The sequence below is a fragment of the Ylistrum balloti genome, unplaced genomic scaffold, assembly GCF_031769215.1.
Source record: "Ylistrum balloti isolate Yb309-2 unplaced genomic scaffold, AGI_CSIRO_Ybal_v1 Utg370066, whole genome shotgun sequence".
NCBI classification, from domain to species: Eukaryota; Metazoa; Mollusca; class Bivalvia; order Pectinida; family Pectinidae; genus Ylistrum; species Ylistrum balloti.
In genome coordinates, this window is record NW_026782111.1 from 152,047 (window position 1) to 174,528 (window position 22,482).

At 36.4% G+C, this 22,482-nt stretch overlaps 1 protein-coding gene across 1 annotated transcript; it reads right to left on the reverse strand.

The window, feature by feature from the left end:
- On the reverse strand, positions 1 to 4,893 carry LOC132549579 (uncharacterized). The gene is made up of 3 exons (XM_060213521.1): positions 4,787 to 4,893; positions 4,163 to 4,604; positions 1 to 1,206 (listed from the first exon to the last, which is right to left on the reverse strand). The coding sequence occupies exons 1-3, from the start codon at positions 4,891 to 4,893 to the stop codon at positions 1 to 3; spliced, it is 1,755 nt and encodes a 584-aa protein (XP_060069504.1).
- Between the last annotated feature and the right edge of the window lie 17,589 nt (positions 4,894 to 22,482).

Genomic DNA, 22,482 nt, shown 5'->3' on the forward strand with positions numbered 1-22,482 from the left:
TTAAACAGATTTCCCTTTTTTCCTTATTTTTTGAGAAACCCTTCTTTCAACGGGAAAATATTCAGGTGGTGCCAGCACGGGCCACGGGAACATATGATGGATTGTATATCTTGAACAAGGATTCAGTTCGGAGCCTCTCCAACAATATAGACCAGAGTCACTGTTCCGAATGTAAGCTGCCATGATACCAAACCCACTCTCGGTGAGAATCAGTATATCACAATTGATCAACGCGTAAAAATCCATCATCATTTTAAGAAATATATCTTGTTGGTCAAGATTTTTTCGCTGAAGAATTGCATCAATATGCCCAATTTTACCATCTGTGTTGACTATATTTTTTGGATAACGATTTGTAGCCCTTTTAACAACTCTGTCGTCATCCGTTGCTATAAAAATATCATACACATTTTTATCTAAAATATCCAAGAAATTCCACAAAATTTCCAGAGGTTGTTGATGCCTCGGAGGGTCATTAGGGATGGTTGGACTTTTCCCAATACGAATATGAGCACAAGCTGTCTTAGGTCTATACCGTATTTGTGATTTTAAAGCGCGGGAAAGTGTCTCAGATGGTTTGAATAAATAATTGTAGAGTTCCTTATAGATGTCTGCAAAATGCAACTTTGTTATCCACGGAACCTCGCTTCCAATGTGCGGCCTCGATCTGATCACATCTGTAAAGTCCCAATTCATGTGTATTAAATTAATATGACTTTTGAAGTATTTTGTTAAATTCTTTTCACCAGAAAGATATTTCTTTGCTCGCAACGATTTTCTATTTAGGAGAACATAATTTTTTTTGTCTGTTTTGACGAAATTACTTGAATTATATCTCCAGTCATATTCTTTAGGAGCCAGAAAGTCGGCAAGAAGGCAGGGGTTGTTATGGTGAATTAAAAACTGTTGTTTTGTGATGAGTGATATTACAAAGACAGACAGAATTCCGGACAATCTGTCCGACCATCCGCCACAGGAGTGATCTTTGCTGCATGCGTAGACGATGAATCCATTGTTATATGATTTTGGTACAGAGTTTAAAAGTAGTTCATGGTTGGTGATCAAGGAGAGAGTTCTTGCCTCATCCTGTGATTTAGCTGAGGAAATGGCGTCATTTCCTTTCAGGATCGTCTGCAATGGCGGCAAGTACCAGTACAGGCAAAGCAACGCTGGGTATAGCACCAGTAGGGAACAGTTCAAGAGTCTCTGAAAAGACGAATGAATAAAAACTAAAATTAATGTTAGTACGGCAGACACAAACGCCAGAAAAACAATTATATATATAAAAGTGATCTGTTGAAATGATGTAATGTTAATGTTGGGTTATACTCAGCTTGGAACCAAAATTTAATCTAATGACTGAATGACTGAAACGAACATACGGCAGATTAAGCTCGCTCACATAATTTGCATATCCGCCATCTTGAATTTTGAATATACTATAAAGGTATAACAGAGAACGGATGCATTTTCAAATTAACGGGGCCGGGCACATTTACACCAGTCAATTATTACACCTGACACCATTCGAAATGCATTGATATTAAAAAATATCATTATGTTATCTTTTCGAGGTTCCCACGAGAATCACAAAACTGAAGATCTTCGTCGTCATGTTACAATATGGCATGATTTCCCTGTTTTCGATGACTTTGGATGACATCACTGGGTTGTATTCTTGAGAACGGCCAGTTTCACCGTATGTAGTATACAGAACCGGCTCTATATTTACAGATTCCAGAAACAATACCAAAGAAGCAGATTGAAAGGTTACTGAGACCTTTGAAATGGTCAATAATGCATTTGTGCTCCAAAGTTGACCTCCAAAGTTGACCCCCAAAGAGGTCAACAACGAGGTAATTAGACTTATAACTTGCAAGAACGGTATGATGAAAAAAAAAAAATCACCAGGTATTCTTGACCCGGTGTCACCGTTCAACCGTTTTTCTTAACAATAATTAGATAACTGCTGTATATGAGGCTATCAGAAGGGCTATCACACCGAGCGTTTGTAAACTTATAAAAAGTCTATCACATTTCAAATGTAAATGTGACTGCCGAATTAATTTCAATAACTATTGAACAAGTGCAGTTGTTGAATAGATAGCATAAATTTACATTTCCTATGCATTAAACTGCATTCACATTATTTTACAAATAAAAAGGAATGAAGTATTGTTTCGCCACTAATCTAATATTGGAAACAGAGTAAAAAATAAATAAAGAAAATATATTTAAACCTACTCTTATCCTGTTTTCCTGCTTCCCGCTTCTCAAGTTTCGCTGACGTCACAAATATTTTGACGCCGTTATTTCATGAATATTAATAAGCTGAGCAAGCCTGTTTCTCTAAATTTGTAAGGGGTACAGATGTCATGCTGTAATGTCAAGAATAAATGACAACTTTGGTGTTTCCTAGGAAACCGAGAGAGAAAGATGTTATTTCTCTTACACTTGGTAGACTTCAAGTTACCATGACATGAAGTTATGTTTTCGTAACGGCAGTTTGGTTATATTTTATCTCAAAGAGTTATCGCCCTTTGTGCTTTGAATTATTTCAATCCTAAGGTTTAATTTAAACATATTTATTGCCACAAAATGAACAAGTGATTAGGTACAAGTTATTGGAACTTATCGACACCTTCTCCAAATATGCATTTTAAATGGCATTACAATACTGACAATACAAATATACAGTGATTGTTACAATTTTTACGTCAATATCCAGACTAACATGAAGGATGGTTCAGTGAAACACTTTCAAGGTTTGGATCGTGTGGTGACTATAGATATATTTGACATAAAAAAAGAAAAAATGCATTAACATGTATGAGGGCATCAAAAAATCATTTATAATTCATACTTAAGATTAGATCACTCGTAAGATTTGCTCTTGATTTACATGAAATGTCGATACCACTTGACAGAGATTAAGATTTCGTTATGTTTTCAACCCGTCGCTTTAAAACTTGGCATGCTTTTATTTACCATTAGAACATATAGCATCGTTTCTCTTTTGTTGAGTTATTGTTACTACTTCGATATTTGTTTTCTTTCCATACAATTTTTTTTTCTTTGGCATTGAATGAGCATACATTGTTCCGCCCCGCGGTATACTGTATAAGTATTGCCAATAAAGTGTAAATATCTCGATCTAATGCTAACGTGTGACCAAGTTTTCCTGCCAAGGACTGTGTCAAATATTTGTTCTAACCTGAGATATTGATTGTCAAATAAAATTATTATAATGGGTAATGGGACAACTGACGGAGAGAAATTTATAAGAATGCGTGTGAAAAATTAACCAGCAGTGAGAAATATTTTTCCTTTATATTTTAAGGTTACTTTCCTATGAAAGTCCGTTTATAGCGTGATAACTAACTGGTCAAACGGTATATCAGCCTCGAGAGGTGTGGCAAGTTTATTTAGGAAAAAAATACACTGAAGTGACAAGAGATAAAGATGGGCGTTGTATTATACTTGCATTTCAACATGAGGATTATATCATAACTTTTGGCACGACATATATACTGTCGAAACTCGTTATCTCGAAATTCAAAGGACCGTGGAAAATACTTCGACTTATCCGTATTTCGACTCAAACGAAGTGTATGAATAAGGTTGACGATATCAATTTCCTTGCGTTGATTACAGTTGGACGAAGTAGGGCTACGATAGCACGCAAACAGCATAGTATAATCTGATATTTGAGATGGCAGTAAATAAACAAATGATTTTATCCTACTTTCTCATTTCATTGTTAATGATATAGAAGGGAGAAATCGGGACTCAACTGTACGTACTACTACCAAGGAAAAGAAATTTCTTCATAAGTCGATGGAACAAGAATTAGCATGAAACAAGTACAGTAGGAATACACTGAGATTTTAATTGTGACGACCCAAATGATATTTACTGGTCTCATGACATACTATTGAATGAGGTCATAGAGGAGCATGCTCCTATGAAAAAGAGTCGTAATAGACCTAGCAGACTGCCATATAGGAATGGTAACTTACGGCGGGCTATTCACAGGAAATGCATGTTTTTTAAATAAATATTGTAAATACAAAACTACAGAAAAGTACAGGCAGCATTGCCTTACATATTCTTTCCGCCTTCTGCAGATTTTTCCTCCTATCCCTCAGTGTAGCTCTCAAACCAATGAGTCCAAGCTGTTCTTCATGGTTTGCCTTCTTATACTGCCTTGTGATGCTTCTGATTTCTCTTTCCTGAGAGTCTCAATCTCTCGCTGTCGTCTACTGCTGGTAGTTTGTTCATTGCTCTTATTGTCTGCTTTGGCTGTTCCAAACCATTCTTTACCAACTGTATATGCAATTTTTGATAAGGCTGCTATTTTCTTATCCACGTCTTCAATTAATGTGCCTTCCAGAATCTTGTCCAAATCATCATCGAAGGCTTCCCACTGTTTGTCGTCGGCTGGTGGCCATTTCACTCTGTCCCTTCTAGTCAGTGACTGCCTCCCTGCATCCACCTGAGGAAGATTTGTGTTCACTGGTTCCTCCCCTATGCTGGACTGTGTAACATCAGGAAGTAAGAGGTCCTCAGTACTGTGGTGTTCATCCTGACTGATCCTCCTCCGTCTGACCAGTTATCACTGTGCGTTCTGCCATTAGCTTCACAGACCCTGTTTTGTTTCAATCCCGTCAGGTTTTTGCAGACTTTGCCACACTGACACCTTGTTTCTGCAGTAACAGAGAATATTGGTCAGGGGTTGGAAAATGTAGATATGGAAACACACAACAGTATAGTTAATATTCAGAACCTTGTATCCTCTTCTTCTGGTTTCTCCTTTTCCCCCGTCACAGATAGTGAAGTGCGTAAAGTTTTATCCAAATTGCCAAAGAAAAAAGCTACAGACGTTGACGGCATATTATGCAGAACTCTGAAGTCTTGTTCTTGTTCCTGCTCTTTCGAATTTTCTATATCAGCAAGTGTATTTTTCCAGACCGTTTGAAGTATGCTCAAGTGACTCCAGTTTTCAAGAAAAATGATCCTTTAATCAAATGTAATTACAGACCAGTCAGCATTCTTCCTAGTATTTAAAAAAATTGAAAGAATTCTGCATGATCAGCTGTCAACATTTTTAACAACATATTTCATCCCTTTTTAGCGGCCTATAGGACCGGTTTCGGATGCCAGACCACCCTGCTGCGCATGATGGAGGACTAGCGACAGGCCTTGGACGGTCACAACTATGTTGGGGCCATTCTTATGGATCTTTCCAAAGCCTTCGACTGTCTTCCTCATGACCTGTTCCTCAGGAAGCTCTCATCTTATGTGGTATCGACTGAGGCTGTTAGTCTCATGAGTAGCTACCTAGGGAACAGACTGTATTAAGGAGGCTACTTTGTACAATTGTGTTGATGATAACACTCTGGGCTATTTTAACAAAAGTATTGAAAGTCTGAAAGAGGTGTTAGAGAATGGTTTGAAAGGAATGGCATAAAAGCGAACCCAGATAAATTTCAGTCAGTTCGTTTAGGATAGAAAGCCTTCCATCACTTCAGAAAGCCTTCCATCACTTCACAATAGGCAATTCCACCATTTTTATTGAAGTTTGATAAACATATCTCTTTTATTTGTAGACAAGTCTCCAAACAGTTAGCAGTTTTGAAGAGGATTGGACTTTATCTAAATCTGTTAAAATGTTAATTTACGAGAGTTTTGTATTGTCGAATTTTAATTACTGTCCCCTTGTTTGGCATTTCTGCAGCGTCTCGGCAACAAGGAAAATGGAAAAGGTGCAAGAAAGGGGCTAGACACAGAGTTTACGTACGCATAATATATATATTATGCGTACTTTAGGAGTTGTTGTATATATATATATATTTATACACAACAACTCCTAAAGTTAAGAAAATTAAATCATTTAAGGAAATTCTTACAGTTAAATCAAATTATAATATTATAATCATATGATTTAAGACGTGAATATTTCATTTTGAAGTCAAAATGACGAAACATTACAATTAAATAGCATGATAATGTTGTAGGATTCTGACGATGAAAACTATTGAATTTAATCTAAAATCCTCTATCTTATGTGTTGTATTATTTTGCACTACACCTTAACATATTTCTTAAATCATTGAATTATAAAGAGAAAATACCTGTAGCCTATAGATAAATAAATGAAGCGCAAAAAGAAAAAAAAATAACCGATGTATTAAAATGAAACTCCAGTGATTGTTGATATTCACTTACTCAGAGCTATGTTTTGATGATAGCTTTGCTGCTATGTTTAAATGAAGTTTATATTATAAAATTCATTCCGTTAATTACATATAAAAGCTTTCATTTCGAAGATATCAAATGTACTTCTATCAGCAACAGTATAACTGTTTACAAACAACAGTCAGTCTTAATGACTCATCGACAAACACACATTGCTGCCAGTTGTACCTGTTCAGCGATGGGACTTGGAAAATGTCCTTGAACTGAATTTATGTGCCATTTTTACCTAAAAATGACAACTTCTAAAATAAAGTTTGGATAGCGGGATAGAGCAGCCCCCCTCCCCCAACCCACTCACACAAACATCACACACACACCTACACACACACACATACATACATACATACATACATACATACACACACACACACACACACACACACACACACACACACACACACACACACACAAAACACAACACACCCCCCCCCCCCCCCACACACACACACAAAAACACACTACACTCAGCCCGCAACCATGAAGATACCTGGACACGAATAGTCACACAGACACTACACAAAATCCAGTATTATCATATCCCATCCATAAATCAAATTAGACAAAAGATTATCATTATGTTACGGCTACGGTCGCAGAGGTTACAACTTTGAGATGATTGGTCCAACGACAACACAATACTTAACATTGTTTTACATTGAAGATAGACCGACAGTGTGTATAGTACATACCTTTGCTATACCTGACTGCGTAAAACACGCACGAGTTTGGCTTTGTATAATCAAATACACAATCGTATCAAAATATATATTTGACAAACCGTTTTTCATCATAACTTGTGACATGTACACGCAGCATATCGGCTAAATAACAGGGGCTTGTCACGAATTTTTAAACCTTTGTTAAGTTGCTTAGTTGGGATCTCGTAACAAACCCTTGAGCTGTATGCCTTGAAATGACGTTATATTTCTCGACATAGGATCGAACGGTGATTTCTGAATTTTCTTCATGCCACTGTAGTTTCAATTCTTCATCAAAAATATGATGTTTTATTTTCATTAAAACCTTTTTGTTAAAAGATTACACCTTTTTCTCATACGGATCCCTATATACACATGTACTGTCCTTAAAGCCCCAATATACGTAACATTCACCAAAAATTTAGTGTAGAATCACACATGATTATTGAGATATTCTCTAAGATGTAGTTAGAATTAAGTTATTCAAACAATAGTTACCACGAATTTGTGCATAAAGTATTGATATATACACACACACCCGTATATTTACGTATATTGGGGCTTTAAGTAAATGTAAATCTATGTAAAAATGAAATTAATTGAAAGTTGTGGAAGGACGTATGTTGTAATTACGTTTGTCCTAAACATTTGTCTTTTGTTTGTAATGAAATAGATTTAGACTACACTAAGACTTTTTTGTTAGTAGCAATGTAAGCAACAACGAAAGCGCCCATCATGTGTAATTTGTAAACATTATCAAGAAACACTTGTATTTAAAAAAAAATACTTACATTTTTGGTAAGGAATACATATTTTTCCATATTGTGTAAGGTGGTATGAAAAAATGTATCACTTGAGTATTTTCTCCACCAAGGTTTTCTATAGCAGTTCACACACCTAAGGATTGGACGTTGTGGGTATGAATGAACAATTTGTGTCTCTTTAAAAGCAATTAATTACTAGGACAAATACCTTTCTAGGTCAACATCTGGCTTTGTCCATTTAAATCCCTAACATTGGTATGAAGCGTTATGATAACATGTATCTGTAACCAGGTGTACTTGAACCACCTAGTCCTGGGCTTGTTCTTCTGGGACCACCTAAAGAAATTTTATCATATTGTTATTCATTATTAAGTCGTAATTACGAGATAAAGAAGTCGTATTTAAGGCTCATTACCCGAACACCAACTCTGCCAACTTGAAAGAAAGGTGTTTATATAGAGAATCTTTTGAAGCTAAAGTTATAGTCTGTTTCAACTAAAAATTTAAACTTATTTTGTAAATAGGATACTTACATATCAAATGAAATAGATAAAATTGTAACACAATTTTTTTAGCATATAAATGTATCATAAAATAGTTAATATTTAATATCATTATTCATTATTTAATTGTTATCAAGTAAGATGATGTTTGATTAATAAATAAAATCACATTGATATACTGATGTCAGCAATTGAATTAACTTTATATTCATACATGTAATAGTGAATAAATATGCACATTTTAGCACTAAAATAAACTATTATTTAAAAGAAACAGTAAACCCCTCAATGAAGCAGAAGTAGCATTGACTCGTTTATCTATGACAATACATTATCCACTTTATCTAGACATTATGTCCTTTTGCAACCTTTGATAGTCAAGTACTAGATAAGTCTCTACTAGAAAATACAAAACACTCTTTCCAAGATGGAGAAGCTCGAGTGCTGAAGCAGCAGGGTTGAATGGTACCGTCTGCGTCTCTCTGAATCCGCCTGATGTTCTGTATGTCCTTTAGTGTCTGGATGATGGTGTAGATGTTGGGGTGGGCATGCAGTACATTCTTCTTCAGTTTCCCGTGCCAAGCTTCAATATGGTTGGTAATCCTTGATCCCTCTGCTGATGATTGTTTCCAGGTTGTTCGATCTCTCTCTATCAATTACCCTGTGACGTAATCTGTAGATGACAACACGGGATGTGGGATGTCAGCATTGTCAGCTTACTCAAGAGTTTGTAACCAGACATCCTCAATGTGGCAGAACAGCAGCTCGGCGTACAAGTAGTTTGACGTCATGGTTGTCACGGTACAGTGTCTGGAGTCCGATTGACTGGGCCTTTCGCCCAATGCAGTGGGTGTAGTGAAAAAACATCCCAATGTTGTCTACTGTCGAGAGGGATGCTGAACAGCCTGCGGTCGAACGTCTCCAGAATGTCCTGTTGCCGCTCTTTCGAATCTGTCTGCACTTGGATCCATTAAGCCAAAGGTTCTGTCCGCCTTTTCTGTTGGTGATGAACTTACGTTGATCTGAGCGTTAGCCATCCTGTACTTGTATCAAACCACACAGATAATAATATCACTCAAATTAAACACACCTTACACAAAGCTGAAACAAGTACAAGATTAACTAGCATATATAACAAAAGTTATGATAATTTACACTAAACTGAAAAAGTACAAGATTAACTAATATATGTGTGACAAAAGTTAAGTAATAAATCAAGCAATGAGAAATTGATGCTTCAAAGTGCAGATTGAAATATGACAATTCTCCAAAATGTACTGGGCCTTTATTTTTCCTATTGAACAGCCTGGGACTGGAACAGTTTTATATTTGATTCCTTTATTTTACAGGTTATGAACAGTTTTCTGAATAGTTATCAGAACGTGATTACTGATTTACCTGTACAAGTTACCTGTACAACAATTTTGCACCAGACTATAACTCACTATCATTACAGCTGACCTCCTATGTAAACACGTTGTCATAGGCAGAGTTGGTGTTCAGGGAAGACCCTGTAATTACGAGAAAAAAGCTCGTAATTGCGACATGTTCTGCCTCTAAAAGGTTCATATCAGCACGCGACATAGTCCGCCTTGTGTGCTTCTGATCAACTGTCAGAAGTCTTGGTACCAAACGAGCTGTGAGCTTTCTCATTGCAATAATGTCCTCTCTCCTGTAAAATCACAACTGTACTGGCTATACATCTGTCTTTACCTAGGCTGTCAGCCATAACAATATCATGGACTTTATTGACCATTTCTAGGGTTGCAACAGTGACGGTTCATCCCCAAGGCTCTGCCTGTTATGCTTATATTGCGTCACCCACCTATTCACTGTAGCATATAAAGGGGCATCATTCCCAAGTGCTGTTACCATATCGGTATGGATATCCTTCGGTACTAGACCTTTCTTATGCAAATATTGAATCACTACCTACCAGCGAGTGTTTCAATTGTATAAAAATCACTTGACTTGCTTACTTTAGAGTACCTCTCCGACATAAATATACCAAATGACACCACGTCGGGTACACAGCCGTAAATAGTCAGGGAATGGGGTGGATATGAAAAAGGACATTCCTGCTTAGCTTCTTCTATACAAGGCTCATAACTTATCAGTCTGTCGTCTTATAAACTGATAAAACAGTAAAAAATGATTCTTACTTTTATGATCACAATAAAAAACGTGGTTATATAGATATTGGAACAAAAAAGCATTTATACCATCAATAAAAATGAATTAATTTAAATGACAAAGTATCATAGTTTACAGCTAATTCCATACTAGATAATTAAATAAATGAACAGATGATATTTGCTGTAAAGATAAGTTATATGGATTTGGTTGATTGTCCAGCATGTGATCTTATCCTACAAAACAAATCTCACACTTTTTGGAGGTTACAAGGCTCCATCCATACAGATGATTACGTTTAAGCCAAAGAACGTGATGGGAGGGGCTATCTACTGTGTTTTATCAATAAAAAGTGTAAAAGCAAACAAACAAAAAAAACAAAACAAAAAACAAAAAAGAGGGGAAAAAAGGCAAAACAACAAAAACTCCAAGCAAACAAGCGATCAAACAAACAAGACAATGTACGCGCAAAAAGTGTAGAGCTTTCAGGTATCGTAAAATATAGGACGCCGGAGCATCACCATATTTTAAATAAAATATGGAGAAATGTAGGATTTTTGGCATGTTTCACTAACAAATGTAGAAAATTAGATTTTCAGGAAATCGTATTCACATGGAAACATTATGTAACAGTTTCAAGAAAACTGGGCGGTTAGATGTGAAAGGCTAGAGACTTTGTCGGGCACATATCTTCTGGCCAACTCAGTGTTTAAAATACGGAGACGAATATTACTATTTATTTAAATGCGAAAACGAATTAGTAAGAGAAAAATATTTACCAAAATATTACTTTACTTACCCAAGTCATATCAAAATGAAAGGTTTGTTTAACATATTCAAGGTTGAAATATTTACATGAATTTGTAGATAATAGAAAAACTTGATAAATTGTTGATTTAAGTGTTCAATTTAAGCACCAAATTGTTAATACATGAATGCGATAGTTAGTAATTATTACTATCATTTACAGAAATTGTTGTCATTGTACCTGTCATACGCCACGTATCATGTAAATTATATGTATGTGACCTCTTGTTACACACTTACTTAGTCAGAGTGACTGAATAAAACCTTGGAATAATATGGACAGAGGAATGTTGTTAGAAGAATTGTAGTCTATTTCAAATGAGTTTACCTGTGTTTAACCTGTGTTTTTACCTGTTTTTACCTGGGTTTTACCTGTGCTTACCTGTGTTTAACCCGTGTTTTTACCTGTGTTTACCATTTTTTTACCTGTGTTTATCTGTGTTTTTACCTGTGTTTTACCTGTGTTTAACCCGTGTTTTTACCTGTTTTTACCTGGGTTTTACCTGTGCTTACCTGTGTTTAACCCGTGTTTTTACCTGTGTTTACCATTTTTTTACCTGTGTTTACCTGTGTTTTTACCTGTGTTTTACCTGTGTTTACCGGTGTTTAACCCGTGTTTTTACCTGTGTTTACCATTTTTTACCTGTGTTTTTACCTGTGTTTTACCTGTGTTTACCTGTGTTTAACCCGTGTTTTTACCTGTTTTTACCTGGGTTTTACCTGTGCTTACCTGTGTTTAACCCGTGTTTTTACCTGTGTTTACCATTTTTTTACCTGTGTTTACCTGTGTTTTTACCTGTGTTTTACCTGTGTTTACCGGTGTTTAACCCGTGTTTTTACCTGTGTTTACCTGTGTTTAACCTGTGTTTTTACCTGTTTTTACCTGGGTTTTACCTGTGCTTACCTGTGTTTAACCCGTGTTTTTACCTGTGTTTACCATTTTTTTACCTGTGTTTACCTGTGTTTTTACCTGTGTTTTACCTGTGTTTACCGGTGTTTAACCCGTGTTTTTACCTGTGTTTACCATTTTTTTACCTGTGTTTTTACCTGTGTTTTACCTGTGTTTACCTGTGTTTAACCCGTGTTTTTACCTGTTTTTACCTGGGTTTTACCTGTGCTTACCTGTGTTTAACCCGTGTTTTTACCTGTGTTTACCATTTTTTTACCTGTGTTTACCTGTGTTTTTACCTGTGTTTTACCTGTGTTTACCGGTGTTTAACCCGTGTTTTTACCTGTGTTTACCTGTGTTTAACCTGTGTTTTTACCTGTGATTTTTACCTGTTTTACCTGTGTTTTTAGCCTATACTGTAAACGTCTGGGATAAACGTTACACCAAAAAAGGTGGCACCTGTTTTCAGTGCAACTTTACACCATCTCATGAGATTACACCACGGGTGTAAACTCACGATATTGGTGTAAAGTTACACCAAGAAAGGAGGCAGCTGAGTGACCCGTTTTTTTCGCAGCTAAAGCCCTGTTCATTAAGCGGTCAGAACGATTCGTTCAAACATGCATCTATGTACTGAAAGCATATGGCTTAACTGATGATGGTGGCTATTGCAAATACAGGTTTTGCATTTTATTGTAATTGTCCATTATATCCGACAACAAACCATTAGGTATGTCCACATTTCATAAACCCGGGTTTAACAGGCAAAATCAAATGGCATTCAACGTGACACTACGTATACTGTACCCAAAATGCAACGCTACCCAATATTTTATCTTGCAATACGGAGGACCGCAACGTTGTCCGACGGAAATAGGCCCACATTAAAAGTTAAGTGCAGTTTGCTCTTGGTGTGGAAATAACAAACATGTTAAAGTGAGAATTTAATTTATTGTCCGAGTGTCCCTCACGGTGTAAAGTTACACCAGAGACATCTCTGCTTACGCTTTCTTTGAATATGGTGTTAAGTAATCACTCCTTACGGTGTTAGGTAACACATCTAAATGTGATTTGTTGTAAAGGCTTAACATGTAAAGTAACACTTCTCAGAGACGATTTGGTGTAACGTCGCCCCGTGCGGTGTAAGATAACACTACTCGGTGACGATTTGATGTAACGTCGCCCCGTGCGGTGTAAGATAACACTACTCGGTGACGATTTGGTGTAACGTCGCCCCGTGCGGTGTAAGATAACACTACTCGGTGACGATTTGGTGTAACGTCGCCCAGTGCGGTGTAAGATAACACTTCTCGGTGACAATTTGGTGTAATGTCGCCCCGCGCGGCCATAAGATAACACCTCTCGGTGACGATTTGGTGTAACGTCGCCCCGTGCGGTGGAAGATAACACTACTCGGTGACGATATGGTGTAACGTCGCTCCATACGGTGTAAGGTGACAGGTTTCAGTACTGATTTGGTGTAAAAGTCATTCCCTTACTGTGTAAAGTAACACTTTTCAGTGAAAATTTGGTGTAATGCTGCACCAGTGCGGTGTAAGGTAACATTAAAGGTATCGATTTGGTGTAAAGTCACCCCTTACAGTGTAAAGCAACACTTTTAGGTGAGATTCTGGTTTAAAGTCACTCTCTAACGGTGTAAAGTAACACTTTTAGATGAGATTCTGGTGTAAAGTCACTCTCTTACGGCGTGAAGTAACAATTTTAGGTGAGATTCTGGTGTAAAGTCTCTCTCTAACGGTGTAAAGTAACACTTTTAGGTGAGATTCTGGTGTAAAGTCACTCTCTTATGGTGTAAATTAACACTTTTAAGTGAGAATCTGGTGTAAAGTCACTCCTTACTGTGTAAAGTAACACTTTTAGGTGAGATTCTGGTGTAAAGTCACTCTCTACCTGTGTAAAGTAACACTTTACGGTGAAAGATAACACATTTACACCAAATATCGGTATACTATACATTTTTCTTTGTTGTGATTAACTTTACATCAGAAAAGGTGTAACCATAAATTTTACACCAAAATAGTGAATTTACACGTTAAGAACACCATATAAGGATGAACGTAACACTAAAAGTTTACAGTGTGTACCAGTGTTTGATATCTTATGAAGTTATAGGAGATTTGTGGAGAATTAGACAAATGAAAGTTGTACATGCTTGTATCCTATCTTCATGTTAGTACTACACAGAAAGTAATGAAAAACAAGATGCGTGTATGAAACACTATGCCCCCAGTTACGTCAACATTCTAAATTAGGACATTAAATATGTACTGTGTAAGGCAGGTGCTAATTGCATACATACTTTGTGAAACTCTTACAGTGCAAAAGTTAAGGTCAGTACTTAAGTTTTACAAATGTAGGTAAAAAGGTCACGTTCAAGGTGACAAGATTAAAGAGTTTAATAATATCGGAAACGTCTTGTCACAAGGAACACACATGCCAAATATGAATGTCCTATGCAATAGTTATATACAAGGATAAAGTTATGACAACAGACAAAGAAACAGACAAACAGACAGCACAAAAACAATATGCCACGGTCTTCCGATCCGGGCACATAAAGAATAATTTTTAATGTTTTATTATATTTAATTTTTTGGTATTGGTATTTAATTTTTTAAAGAAAATTTCTTTGATATATGACATGTCTGAACCAGCATGTAATTTGTTTTTATGAAAACAAAATCTTCATCTTCTATGTTTTTTTTATTATGCATAAATTACAAAGTAATGGTATCCACAGCCAAGTTGAGGATATATTTGTGTAAAACAATCTGACTCAATCATTATAAAACTCAAAAATTAAAGTCTGAAATAGATTGCTTTCACCTTTCAAGAAAAGGTAGAACGAAGATCAAGAGGCACCGTCTGTTTCAGGACGTGTCTTATACATGGCTGTACCATACAATGGATGAATGGCAGTTTAAATCCGACAAAAAAGACAAATTTGTCGATATTGTCATAGAATAAGTAAACAAATAAATAAGTAATTACAAGTTGACGCTGGATCTGAGATAAACGCTATGATGGACGATCAAGAAGATAAAACAAATCATAACCAGCGTGGGGGCAAAGTGGAAATGGAAGAGGTTTAGGACTTAACCCTTATGGCACTCCTAACATCTCGAGAAATATGTTGCATGCAGTCAGCCGACACGCACGGAAGCTCCAAGACACGGGACGTGCTTGCAGGTGAAAGCCAGGATATTGCATGTAGAATGAAAGTTCGTATAATACAACCAGTAGAAGATTAGTGTATGGCGTTTCGATAGCTACACGGTCGCCTTCATCAGACAAATGACGGGATTTAAGGATATTGCAGATCTGAAATTCCAAATTTAGATAAGTACCAGCTTATTTCCTAGTGTGGAAAGAAAAGTTAGCAGTTGATTGAGCAATAACAGAGAGCGTGAATGAGGGGGTGCTATCGGGTTCCGTCGGCACATCTCGTAAAACAGTGGTTTTTTTCTTTATTCAGAAAATGCCGCCGTTTCTAGAATTAAAATAAGTTTGAGTGAAAAAAAATCAGCCATTATAGCACTGGGCATCCTCTTGTCTGGCTTCTTAAAGTTTACATGAACGCGTTGGGTTTTGACATCATAGACATCGGTATCTTACGAAAGGATGTCTTTTGATATCTATAATCACACACGTGTCATTATTATACAGCGGACAACACAGCTAAAAACCACAGGGCGGTCGGGTATCACAGCTATATAGTTTTATCTCAAGGGAGACAACCGTGTCAGTCTTGTTGAAATTTCTATCTGTGATTACACTTGTGTTATCCTCAGATCAAATGCCTTGGAGTACTTGTAGTAGATTGTACTTTGATGATTAACAATAGAGAATTATTTAATTTCCCATTAAATATCGTATATATTTCACGAGTAAGACGAAACATTTATAGTTTTCTCGAATTCGCAGCACGATTGGAATATATATTATGTAGTTCCGTCACACGAATGGAATATATATGATATTATTAACATTATTTTTATAATGTTTTTAAAGAAAAGGCAAGGTAAAGAGCCGATCCAAACATAATTCAAATGTGTCGCCATTTTGACAGATTGGCTGATTTATTTTACTAATTTATGTTGTTATTGGGCAAGAATCGTTTTATTAACAAAAGTACTATCGCTCATCCATCCTTTGGAATTTGTACAAAATGATTAATAGGATGAATGACCAATGTTACAGTTACCTTCCTTACATTAACCAACGCATTCTCGGCCCCTATCGGCCGCCAAACTTATCGTTATACTATCTACTAACAGCGTGAAGAGAAGGGAGGTAACCATCGGACATCAAAATGCCACAAACGTTGCTGTGGTGCACGCGGTACTACACCTTTAATGGATTACGACAGTTTTCGATTTTATTGATACAAGGATACATATTTCATATTCCATATTCAAATTGAGTATGATTTGTAGAAAACATGTTAATTTGGAATAAAATATTTCGATTAAGCACAATCGGAACAGAACTACAGTAATACATTTGTGCAATTTGGTATTTTTATCAACGTGGCATTTATTCTTTTTATGTAATTTATTCACGAATACATCATATATATATGCTGTATACTTTATCTATGCCTAGGAACATTATACTGTATTCATGCACTGTTTCAGTCCGATTCCTGTTTCGGTAATTATAAAGCTACGTTCTTTTTTGGCTTTGCTTTTTCCTATTAGTAAAGACAGTGAAAATTAATATATATATAACTTATATATAAATTACATATATTTATATGTATATAGATGTAACTTAAAAATGCTTTGTGTATCGATAAAATATTTGAAAAGAATAAAATCAATATGACAAATCTATTCCGCTAACATATTCAGGCCTAACGGCCATCTTCAGGCGATACGTTAGCGGAATACATTTGTCGTTCTGATTTTATTCTTTTCAACTATCTTATATTATTATGTTATTTAGTTTAAACATATTTTATTGCCAAAATAAATTTGAACAAGGGAATTGGGCACAAGTTATTACAACTTATTGGAGCCCTCTCCCATCATACATTTTCAAATACATGCTTATACAGATATAGGCTTAAACATAAATTATACATATTAAGCATTCGCACACAGACATAAATACATCACTGTGTAAGAATCTTTAAAACCTTTTGCTGGATTTAATGAAATTTTGCACATGTGTAAAGACAAAATAGTTTAGGTCCTCAGAAAGATCAATACTACCAAACAAATGAAGCTCTAAATTCAAATCTACTTCTAATTCAGCCAGATTATGAAACAAAGTGCGTCTTTATGTTATAGAACTGTAGTGACAATGTAGTAAATCCCACTTGCATACATGCCATGATTTCGTTTCGCAAGTGGGATTTTTAAAAATACCTTTAATTAAGATATTTACATATGTGGCTTAAAATGTAAACTATTTCTGTCGATGGCTAACTCAAACAGGCTGTATGACAGGCTTATTCATGTCCAGCGTTTATATATATCTTCTATCTGATTGTCAGAATATGACCGTATTATAGATCAATTAGACGCTTAACTCCACTAGTCTCTGTTAGTATAGCATATATAGACAACAAGAGTTTTTTCGTTTGGTTGAACAAGACTGCATGACTGCCAATGACACGTGGCCTTAAAGACTACAATATGACTGCCAATCACACGTGGCCTGAAAGACTACAATAAAACTGATACCTATGCGTTCTGCTGTCCACGGGAATGCCTCCCACAGGATGGACTGTAGCGATAGTTTGTAATAAGACGACGGTGCCTGAGAATATCCAGAACTGGTCGCTTATATTTGTACGTGGGCGTTTCCCTACTAGTCTAGCTGACCGTGTGGGAACAATATAACGAACCATCTATATCTCCTTAAGGCACGTTGTATATTGATTTAACAGTATACAAATATTGTGTGTTTAAGCTTACGCCTTTCAGCCTCAGAGATAGAATTAAGATACGTAGTCAATTTGAACAGAACGAGTCTTTGTATATAAAGAAAAACACAGACCACTTTTTAAATTCTGCACCAATCATAAAAAATATGCAAGGAATGATACGTCATTGTTACTATAGATAGAACGTCATTATCTAGCCAATCACTTTAGTTCCCTTGGCTCAATGAAATCCAAACTTCCTTCGGGGCTCCATTTCACTGAAGCACTATATTGAAATTGCTTTTCGGGTCAAATATCAACGTCACTGTTGCTAGACGCTTCCAAGAAAATAGTTTTTACACAATAACTAGAGCTAACACATGGTTAATCAATTCAAACATCTTTCAATGTCAAAAACACTGGTTTTGAGTCCTATTTCAAACAAGGCGTCTGTCAGTGTTTCTATACATAGATACGGGTAATCAAGTGCTACCTTATTACACATGACTTTTTAAATGTGCTGTTAACTTGGATGTGTGTGCCTGTGTGTTTTTCTCTTTCTTTTTTTTTCATTTTTTACTTTTATATCTTTTAAAACATATGCTTAGAGCATGACTAGGTAACATGAACGACTATTAGAAAACATCCATGTATACTTAAGTCTATCATCAGACTTCTTTGTTCATAAATCTAGTTTCGGGGAAAATCGATGTAAAACTAATTTGGTATAGTTTGATATGAAAATCCAGTAAAAATGGGCAATTTGATCGTAAAACAACGTACTGGAACATTGTTAAATTTATGGAACACGGAGCTTAATGTACTGTGATCGTTTGTACTTTACTATGATACAAACGAGAAAACTGAAGGCGAGAGTCTTAATGAACCGACGTTGTTATGGTGACGCTCATGTCTGTTCAAAGTGTAAAATTTGCCAGTGCCTACACCTCTGAGATGCCAATAATTCGTCACCCCCCCCCCCCCCCTCCCCCGTACCCCCACACAACCTCACACCTCTCTCCTCCATCTTCCTCCACCCAACATACCCCTCCCACACTTGCTACCAAGCACGCGCAGTAGTCAAAACTAGGAAAGGATTGTCGAGTTATCGACCGCAGACTCAAACTCATTATTCATTTTAGAACTGTTCCATGGATATTTTTCCCTGTGGTGTGCTTTAAAGATAGTTGATAATTTCCTAGAGAACATCTGTTTATCTTTAGTATTTGTTTATCAAACACAAACATCGCTTAGTGTTTCGACAACCTTTCTCCCTAACCTCCAATATGGTTATCATCATCAGAAATAGAACATCCTGATCAGTCGTCAGCGATATAAAACAAGGGTCCTGTTTTCAGGTGCTCAGCGTTCATTTATTAGCTCACTAATGCCGAAGGGCCAAGTGAGCTTATGGCATGGTGCTGTGTCCGTCATTTGTCCGCCATCCGGTGTCAATCGAACGTCTGTTGCGGCTTCATATTTTTCCATAAAACAACTTCTTCGAAAAACTCATATCGTATTGAAATAACAATTTAATGGACCAGCAAGTTCTCGAAACTTACCAGACCATTAACTCTACAGATGACACGTGAAGAATAATTGTGTTTGGCTGAAAGATTCTTGAAAGCATTCATGGCGCCGATGTATCAGAGTCAACGCGATTTGTTGGTGAAGCTTTAAACATCAAGAGACCTAGTACCTTGGCTTACTTTACGATCGTTTGTCCATTTTTGTGCAGCTCTGTACCAGCTTTGCTGGTGCTGCCAACCTAATGAACCGATCCTGGCGAGGCGTCGTAACCTCCGGTCAGGCAGTTCAAGGTCGGACGGAATTTCTGTCCATTACGAGGGTCGTTGTCGTTTATCGCTTGGACCAGTTGAACCAGGGTTGCATGATAGTTAATGAAAAAATGACATACCTTCTGATCTTATTTTGCTTTCTGGCGAATGTCGACTCAGTCTTGAGAGGCCTGTATCAATATCTTAAGGTCCGTCCCGATTTATGCCCGAGATGTTATATTTAAAGTGCCAGTGAACCTGTTTGTCCGAAGTTACAGACAGTCCCTAGCAGTCTCAGAAAGAAACCCCATTAATATCTTGCTTAAGGCCGCCAGTGCATTTTCCACAGACTACTGGTGGCTTCCAGGTGCCGGTAACTGCACTGTTGTCTATTACGTGCATTGCTACTTAGCCTACTTATTTTCACGTAACTACAAATGATTTTCTATTCGGTTATCTTATCAGAACCGTTAACCTGCAGATCAGTCGATGTTAGCGAACTACCGTGTTGACTTAACAGTTCAAACGGTTTTACTGTAAAAGTGTAAATTCTGTTTTCTTCATTCTATAACAAGGTAAATATACTAATACTTCAGTTATACAGTTCTATTACTCGCTCTTACAACAAACCTGTACACGGTACGTACCACTGTATCTGTATGATGTGGCATCACTGACATGTCCTAAAAGGACGAAACATATGTATGATGTAGCATCACTGACAAGTACTAGAAGGACGAAACAGCTGTATGATGAATCATCACTGACGAGTACTAGAAGGACGAAACAGGTGTATGATGTAGCATCACTGATGAGGTCTAGAAGGACGAAATATCTGTATGGCGCATTTTGATGTATTCATTGTTTGACTCTACTGTTTCCAACTCGAACGTTCTAATAAAAGGTGCTATTCGCGTCTGTCTTTTGTCAAACTTTCAAATGATAAGCCATTCTGAAGTGTCAGACATATCATATTGCTTCAGTTTGACTTAAATAGAACAATTTGACCTTAACTAAAAACTATTATTGAAACGTTGACTACAATCCCGCCAGCAGAAAACCAACACTTTTCTCTCGCAGTCGCGAACTAACCTTCTGTCGTACGCCAGACAAATATTTTTTGACCACAAGTTAAAAAATGAAGCAAATTCGTCAGATGTTTCCGTTGAACCTATCCATATCATCGCCCCGCCCTCACGCGATAGCGGTTACCAGTAGTCTTAGGATAGGCCCCGAGAACTTCGAAGGATATTCCGCTTCGCATGGCTATCTAGCTTTATCGATACCGTAACAGGTTTGTGGCGCAATGTTTGAATCACAGTCTTCGAATTTCATTTCCTTTTGGATGACTTTCATTGGGAGCAATATACATGGACGTGAAAGTTGTCTCACTTATAAAACACAATGACAAAAGATACTTTAACTGAGAAAAAATAGTTCCTTTCAGCGGAAGGATCGTGTTTCGGGTTTTTCTTCGCAATTTGTCAAAATCGCATATCTTCTGTTCCGTTTGATAAATACCCGTTTTGGATGTTTCTGAAAACTACATGTAATTATTCATTGTAAGAAAATGAGTTTTTTTTTTGTGAAGTAAGGCAATCTGATTCTTAGTCACACAAAATGTAACCACAATGTTGGGCTGGTTACATAACAAAACATTTGAAAAAATTAAAAAATAAAAAGAAAAAAACCAAACAAACTCTAAGCAAGATCGTTTGCAAGCTTGCAGACAGTCCAATCTCAGTAATTTTAAAATACAAAATCTTTAAACTTTCATCTGCAAAGCAATTGTAATTCGTGTATTTGCGTCGTCGAAATGTTAGGAGACGCATTTATTCTGATCGATATCAAAGCTACATTTGATACAGAGAGTGATACCACAGTCGTTTCCTGATTTGTTCTGTCGAACATTCCGTGAAATCTAGTTTCAAGTTTCGTTAGCCGACAAATATGTGGGACTGATACAATTCTTTACAGAAATCACATGTCGATAATAAAATCTCTTTGGCTGCCTTCGTTTTAGAAGGTAGCATATAGCCTTAAGTATAATTTGCTGAAAGTATTCAAAAAGAAAAATGAAAGTTGACACAATGGTTTTGACGTTTTGATCATAAAATGCAACCTGCTTGTAGCCTTAAATACAACGATACTATCTATTTCCTAATTTGAGTTAATAATTTTGTTCCAAAATTCTCCTCACACTGATCCTTAGTATTACGAATAGTGTCTTCTATGATGAAACTGACTAGCTAAAGTATTTCGTTGTACATATTATGTAATAGTCAATGTGTTTTTTATTTGTTCAAAATTGGACATGGTTTTCTAATTAACAAGTCATATTGCTTAATTATACGATGCCCAAAACAAAATGAAAATTTTCAATTATGTTGAAAAAAAGAAAAAACCAAATTGAAACATAAAACAAATTTTCAGTGCAGCTGAACTTCTGTTCGAAATTAATATAATAATTGAGTTGGAAATACTACAGTGTCGACTGCGTTTTGGCTTTGCGAACTTATTGTACCTAATAGAAAGGCCGCCAAAGAGATTTTACTGTTAAACAGTTATTGACCTGTTGAGGTTTATACGGGTAATTATTAGTCTGGTAAAAATGACCACGGGAACCATTTTTGTTTCATTACAAATTCTAAATATAGACTGTGAAAGCCAACGTCATCGTTTTTCAATGTTTTTGCTGTTTGTTAACAGTGATATTTTGTAGATCGACGTCCGAAATACCGCCTAAACGCTTCAAGCCT

Excerpts from the sequence above, each read along its gene's own strand:
- LOC132549579 (XM_060213521.1), bottom strand. The coding sequence starts at position 4,893 with ATGCCGTCAACGTCTGTAGCTTTTTTCTTTGGCAATTTGGATAAAACT. Across the intron at positions 4,605-4,786 it reads CCAGAAGAAGAGGATACAAG|ACGGAGGAGGATCAGTCAGG; the intron begins GTTCTGAATATT and ends ATAACTGGTCAG. Across the intron at positions 1,207-4,162 it reads AGAACAGCTTGGACTCATTG|AGACTCTTGAACTGTTCCCT; the intron begins GTTTGAGAGCTA and ends TCGTCTTTTCAG.